Source organism: Atta cephalotes (genome assembly GCF_000143395.1).
Source record: "Atta cephalotes unplaced genomic scaffold scaffold00017, whole genome shotgun sequence".
Lineage (NCBI taxonomy): Eukaryota > Metazoa > Arthropoda > Insecta > Hymenoptera > Formicidae > Atta > Atta cephalotes.
Window position 1 is genome coordinate 5697947 of NW_012130081.1, and position 8222 is coordinate 5706168.

General features: G+C 30.5%; 1 protein-coding gene across 1 annotated transcript in view; it reads left to right on the forward strand.

Moving 5' to 3' along the window:
• Nucleotides 1-2229, forward strand: part of LOC105618668 (5-hydroxytryptamine receptor-like) — a 51155-nt gene extending 48926 nt beyond the window's left edge. The window contains exon 2 of the mRNA XM_012200195.1: nt 2197-2229. Within this exon, the coding sequence (XP_012055585.1) occupies nt 2197-2229 (33 nt within the window). The remainder of the gene's footprint in view (nt 1-2196) is intronic.
• The last annotated feature ends 5993 nt before the right edge of the window (nt 2230-8222 follow it).

Consider the following 8222-nt stretch of genomic DNA (forward strand, 5'->3'; position numbering starts at 1 on the left):
GAGAGAGAGAGAGATATGATAATTACTAATTTAAACTTTTTTCGTTAAAAACTTAACATTTAGGAAAAATTGTCTATTGCCACTTATTTCATTACTACAGTGATTATTAATTCTTAGTACATTGGGTCATTCGTGTCTTGCGCATTTCTTTTCGTTAGAATACTAGAAGAATATACCATAGAATACTAAAAGAATACTATAATACTTGGCTAAATATAATGATTTTTATTCTTTCCTTTTTTTTAAAATACATAACTTTATAAATATTTTCTAAAGACATGTTAAAATATATATAAGAATTATTTAATAATTTTTGTATATTTGTAAAAAAAATGAAAATTAAATCCACGAAAGACACGATCATGTGTAATAAAGGACCAGAAAATCATCAATATTAAAGATTAATTATATATATGTAATTATAAATGAAGGAATTAATAGGATCAATTCGAGATTTACATTTGCTACTATAAATTTTCCTGTGCTCAAACGACATAAAGATATTTTACTACTTTCGTACCATCTTCACTATTAATACCTGTGTAGAATGTAGAGAAAAATAGACGAAGCGTGCTGTGGGTTACTGCCGAAAATAGATCTTCCTTGGTCAGTGCTTTCTTGGATGCGCTTCCCTCCCTCCCCCTCCCCCCAAAAAGATTTATTTTTCCTTATTATCCATACAGCACAGTACTTGCAGCAATATCGTTGCAATATTACTGCAATGTTGCAGCATTGTTGTTGCAACTTTTGTGCTATAGGGATATTACACGTTGATCTTAAATTTATCGCCGCGTTATCGCCCGTTTGCTTTGCGTATAGAAAAGCATACTCGTGGGACGCGATCATTTTGATTTATCGTTACACTGATGGAAGTGGCACTTAGGTAGTACAACGACGAAGCGATGCAATTCGTCACACAGCGACGTCGTCGCTATCACGAAAGGGACAGGCGTCGAGCGGCATTCTTTCGTGTACACTGCGCGAAGATGTTTGAACGGCGGCGAGGACCGCCGCTTCTTTCTCATGACGTTGAAGCAGTATCAGGCTTGAGAAATTGAAAACTATAAGCATCGCAACGCGGCGCAGCGACTCGTTTTACAGCAATGGATCGAAGCGTATTAACCGCCACTGGAGATAGTTCGCACGTTTTTCTCGTATTTTTCTTCCCTTATCGAGTATGCGTCCCATTATTTTTTCGTTTGTGCTGTTCCGATTCAATAAATTATGAAGTACATTAGCAATAATGAAATACATTACTCGATACTTATCTGAATTTATCGATATTATTGTTATTGGAATATTCTATGCATTAATTATTAATTGTTAATGTTAACTAGAATGACTTTTAAATATGAATAAAATTCAACATAACAAGAGATGTGAAAAAATTTTTAGATAATATACTTTGCCTTAATATGTAAAGATTAATAATATATTCAATATGTATTTATGTATATACATTCAACAATAAGAGAAATATATATTACTGAAATATATTACTGAAATATATTACCTACATTTCAATTTCTCCGACTCTCTCTTGTTTCCGTTACAAATAAATTAAAAGTTTTTAGCATAGATACTAATAGCAAATTCTTGTATTAATACAGAATTTTTACATCATACGTTTAAAACAAATTTTTGTCTTTACATTGTGCACGTATTTAGAATTTTTATTTTATATTTTTTTATTAAAGTGATCTCCGTAAAATGGATAGTACTTACGAATTATTATATATTTTCCACATAGTTAAAGAATTAAATTTATAACGTACTATGATTACTATATTGATTTTAATATATCTAATACAACACGCACAAATCTATTTGGTAATTATTTAGTATAAAGGACCATTCTCCAATGACCTTGATGTTGACCTGGAAAAAATTTTAGTCGTTGCTCGTTGTTCGTTAAAAAGTTATTAACAAAAAAAATTCTTCTCAATAAAACCTAACTTTTGGACATGATTATGATGAGACAAATTCCCTGTTCTAACAGCGCAAAATATTTTCTTATATAATTTTTGTGTATTTAGAGTCAGAGAACTTATATTTTTAAAGCAAAGAATTTGTTCTTTTAAAAACACAAAATTTGCGTTTTAAAGGATTTAAAAAAATGTGCTTTTAAAGCAAAGAATTTGTGTTTGTTGCAAAATGTTTTTGTTTATTTGATTCATTCAATATTTATATTTTCAGATATTGGGTATTCCTCAGCCATTATGTCAATAAATGAAGTTATATATTTGTAACAATATTTCAATCGTTATAGGAATTTAAGCGACAGCGACGTAGTCGTGTTTACAGTTGCAGTGTTTATTTCGCGAAATGTTAGATTTAAACTTCTGTCCATATAAAAAGAAAGGAAAAGATGTACATTATACATAATAAAATGTTTCCTGCTTTACAAACATAAATTCTTTGCTTCAAAACCACATTTTTTTTCCTTTAAAACGCAAGTTTCTATGCTTTTAAAAGAACAAATTCTCTGCTTAAAAATACAATTCTCTGACTCTAAAGTCACAAAAATTATATAAGAAAATATTTTGCACTCTTAGAGCAGGGAATTTGTCTCATCGGAGCGCAAGTCATGTCCAAAAGTTAAGTTTTACTAAAGAACTTTTTTTGTTAATAACTTTTTAACGAACAATGAGTGGAACGGCTAAAATTTGTTCAAAGTCACTCAGGGTCATGACCTTGACAACATATGTCAACATCAAGATCATTGGAGGGTGGTCCCTACTAAATAATTACTATTTTAATAATTCATTAGGTTTTCATATTAGAAATTTATTATTAGCGTTATTATGCAAATAAGAAAAAGCCTTGAAACACTAGATTATGAATATTAATGATTCATAAAAAGAATAATATAAATAATATAAATACAATATAATATCGAGGCATTAATAATTTTCAAATTATAATACAAGTGATTGAAAATTTTATGATCTTAGAAAGTAAGCTTGGAAAATCAATAATAAAGTTTTGCCTTATTTTACATGAGCCATATTTTTTTTTAATTTTAATTTCAGGTAATACAAAGGCTAAAAATCTATACTATAAAACTTACAACAAAGATGTGTGTTGATAATTTAATTTTTTACAAATTTAGCTGTAACTTTAATATATCTTATACTTTACTTTTCAACAAAAATCACATTATTCCATATTAACAATTAGAAAATTGCACGACATCTTGCAAAGAGTATAATATGTATAATATTTTGATATTGTCTACTCGCAAGTCCTTTACCTAATGTCTTCCGTTTTACCACAATGCGACCAACCCTTTCAGCTTTATCACGCTCATTCTGCAAGCTCTATATCGTCTGCAGCACAAATATGTTTTACGTCGTTTCCGTCCTGCTCCACATGTAACTCGCTCGCCAACGCCAGGCTTTCGCGTGGGCTTCCACACGACTCTACGTGACAAAAAATATAGCCACCATACCGTTCGTTGTTTCGTTGAGGGTGGATCGAGCGGTAGATTCGCACGAGACGACCTACATCCATTCTCCTTATCCTCCCGTCTAACCCTCGGAAAACCACAAGCTCGTTTCCACTGCGCCTTAATCCCGTTTTCCGCGATAAAGGCGGACGCTCGTGACCCTTTCTTCTTCCTCTTCATGGTTGAAAAATTGAGAAACAGTGAATACATCCGCAAAGAGAAGAATAAATGTTTTGTACCGGTAACGCGGTTAACGACTCATAGAAGCAACGAACGGATGACATTCTTTCACACGTTGGTACTTTCGCATCTCTCTACAAAGACTGACACTCGCATATTATCGCGAGAATAATATCAAATTTCTTTTAAAAAAAAGCTTCTTTTTCAGAGACTGAAATAATTATCTTGAAATAAATGTGTTAATCTTTAGCTCATCTTAAGAAAATGAAATAGATAAATCGAGATTTATGATTAACTTTTCTGTTAACTGTTTTAATTTTGCGCGATTTTCTTTCTCTCCTTTGTTCAGTCGCGCTTTATAATATTGATAAAATATAAGTTATAATAATATTCTAAATTTTGAAAAATTTGTTTATGGAAATGGTTACTCATGCCGACACCTTCTGAATATTGATTACACGCAAAAAAATATTTTGCTACTTCAACTACAATTATATAGTTATTTTTGTATCTGATAGAAAATTATTATGTATCATACGCGTAGAATTTATAGCACACAAATATAAATTCTATCTGTCATCTATATGATTAGATGCAATATATTTAATATCGCAGTACTGGCTAGAAATTTATCTGTTTTAGCTATTTTTCGTACTTAGATCATTTTCGCTGCAAGACCACTTTTTTGAGTGTATGTAATGAAGTTTTCGACAACAATTATATTAGGATTCTCGAATTTTAAACAATACAATTTAAAGATAAATATAGTAGGCTAATGAGAGTCAGCAACGATAAACAGCTCAATTATTTAGTCGAACAATCAATAATCAGATATTAGATTGATGTCTTCTTTATTTTGTTTAACGTTTCGACTCTCTCTGGAGTCCTCTTCAGCAAGAATGATGCAAGTATAATTAGCTCACATGTCCATAATGCTTAAGTCATGAGCAAATTGACAAACATACAGCGTTGTTAATTATCAACATTTCTACTTTTTAAGTTTTAATATGTTCAATAAAGCTTCAGTATAATGCTTCATGTTTTGTGATGATTAACAACGCTGCATATCTGATTATTGATTGGTCACTAAATTAAGCCATTTATCGTTGCTGACTCTAATTAGCCTACTATATTTATTTTTTTGTATTGTTCCAAGTTTTCAATTTTTTTATAATATTTATTTTTACAAATTTATATTCTTTTTGCATTATATGCTATTGTAAATAATGGATAATTTTTTCTATAAAATAATATTTAGTTTATTTCATTTTGTCCATTTAGTATAAAATAATAGCATTTAATTTTAATAACTTTTTAATGGTCTTTTTTTGCATCATAATTACGTATAATTGAAGTGATGACCTTGTAAATTTTCTTTTACACGTGCAGTACTCTTATAATCTCGATAAATCACAGTGTGATAACAATGATAGAAAGAATGATGGTAATAACTGCGTTTAGCAGAAAAAGCAGCTTTACAACTGTTGCAAGATTATTTTATGTGATTGTGGTTCTTACCCTCCTCATTAGATCTAAATGATATAAACCAATCGTTTTAAAGAATCTCAGAATAATGGCAAAGCTTTTTTTTCTGCTGAACGCAATCATTGTTTCAATATTAGTAGGTCATTTTACGTAACTGTCGATGAACCATGTCAACGAAATGAGTCTCGGATTGGGGAAAGTTGATAAAACTTGGATGATGAATGATGCTCGATCACGTCGCACTGCCTCCGCTATGTATATGCATTCAATGAGGAGGACAAAATTAAAATGAATCGTGCTCCTACAATGAGAAATGCTGTCAATGTCCGAAACGATATTCCCAAACTTTTAATTAAAGGCGACTTCCAGAAAAAAAATGAGTTATTATACTATGAGTTTGTAATAGTTTTATTTATACATACATTAATAGTAGTACATGATAAAATACAGCCTTTTGTTTTTATTATTGAAAAGTTGGGATTGTGCGACTATGACGTTCCTCGCATATGTCCAGCAAGTAATAATGGACTTCGCGTGGGATGCATTCAGACACGGACGTAGATTATTACACAGAATTCTGAAATTTGCTTGAGCTCACTAAAATATATCGGATTACGTTAGGATTTCGACAGGAGAATAATAGATACGCTATGCTTCGTCACATTACATCCGAATTTACTAGATTTTGATAGACTAGGTATACTTAGGATAGAATACTCGGAGCAGTGAACATCAGCAAATTCCGGTGTAATCTAACCGCGTCTACATCTTGCTAAACTGACCAGTTATTTGGAATTCTAATGTAGTCTTTGACATTTTGTAGCAAACATTGATTTAGACACGAATATTCACAACTTAATCTAAGTTTCATTTAATGTACAGCATGACAATATGATCTAAGCGTGTCTATGTATATAACGGCACCGTAATTACATACTTAATACGAGAAATGTACGAGGTAATTAAACAATCGATTCGAATCTGTCTTTATACATATAAAACAAGAAATATATGAGTATAGTGATATATATTTAGTAACTTTATGTACATTAATTGCTCGATTACTGATTAATCAGAATTGTTACTAACTGACCACTTCAGGATATGAATTATTGGTCATTTTATCGTTTTTCCTAGAATCGTTTATTTTATTGCGCATGAAAGTTTCACTGTATTATTCCAAATGCAAATTTTCTCTTCGCAGCTGCTAATAAAGCCTAATATTATGCAATCGTATGCATTATACATGCCTGCGTGCCGCGTATATATTATTGTTACCTGCTCGTTGTTCTATTATTAATTGCACTTAACATTTACTTATGATATTTTTGCTTAACAATGACATCACAACGAGAAATCTTCATTCTCGGAACGAACGTACTCAGTAGCAAATCGGGATATTATCCGATAACCGACTGTTGTATTATGCTTTATATTCCTATACTCCTATTATAAGTAATAGCCTACTGAACACAATTACATTTCACGCTACGTAGCTACACAGTGGCTGACGTGTAAAATACAGGTTAGATGCAATTTTACGCTGTGGCACATAACGGTAGTACGTCACGCGAGATATAATTCATTTTGTATCGTATTTATATTTAATTTTTCCATGTATCACATGTTCGTATTAATAACTCGTGTCTCTGCAGCGTTATCCGCAATAGTTAGTTTACGCAAATGTAATATTTTTTCTCTTTAAACCAGATATTTTGCTCTTAAACACACACATATCCTATTTCATTTGCTACGTCATAACTGAAAAGGATTAGATAAAGGTGATACATTTTTTCATACTGTTTTGTATGTGTAAATGCTGTTGTAGATAATGCTTTTAATGTTAAATACGATCGTTGTCTCTTTCTTTCTTTAACTTTATATTTTTACTACATTATATTTGTGAAATAAAACTTCGCTTCATACTTTGAAAAAAAAAAAAACTTTAAATATGTAGAAAAAAATGTAAATATATACCCCTACTATAATAACATAAAATAAAGATTTCCATTGGTTAGGTTTAATAGCAATTTATGTACAAGGATATTGTATTCTATAGAATCAAGATCTATAAGTATATATACAAGAAACAATAATAATGGTTTAATTTGTTTCTTGTATATACCTATAGATTTTGATTCTATATATTTGTTCCTTGTATATACCTGTTAATCAAGATTAGTAGAGATGGTTCCACAAGATAAATCTATCATTATTTATTTACTAAAATAATTTAATACCAACAATGTTTAAGTATGAAATATAAATTCATACACATAACAACTTTAATTAGATGATAAGCAATTTAAGATAGAAGAAATATTTTATTACTTTGAAAATATAGAATAAGATTAGATATAGTACAATTGATTTTCTTGAACGCGCATACTGTAAAAGAGGACAATGGTTCGCGTTCATTTCCATTACAAAGTGCAAAATAAAGAAAATTGCACGTAGCGACATTTTACAATATAGTCTTATGGGCGCTTTTCCGCTATCTAATCCTCTTTGGTCGCAATAAACATTAGTCTGTGGCTGTTTCACGGTTGTACTTTAGCATAATATTACACACAGAAAAGTCTTTCGTTTTTCTTCCACTATATTGTCGCACCGAGGGAATTCTGCTTCGCGAACTTAATGCAGATGCTATCTGCTAATATATTTTCCTCCGTCGCATTTCGATCTTTAATTTTATCATCCACAAATACGCTATCCAGGCATTTTCCAATTACAATATGGACGTTTACACACAAGCAACGCGCGTGCACGTTGTATGCGTCAGGTATGATGATCGATGAAATGGTAATCGCTTCACTTTATCCGCAAGTGTGCAATCACCAGCATAAAACTAAATTCCACAACCATGCGAATTCAATATGATTGATGAACGCACAGCAAGCCATTTATATTTTAATTTATATTTACAATGTGTAATTTATATTTACAATGTATTTGTGTAATAACTTATTTAAATTTATCACACATTTTTAATTTTAATGAGTCGAATTATTATATTGAATGTTACATATTTTATCAAAATGCCGTGTTTATTATAAATGAGAGTATATATATATATATATATATATATATATATATATATATATATATA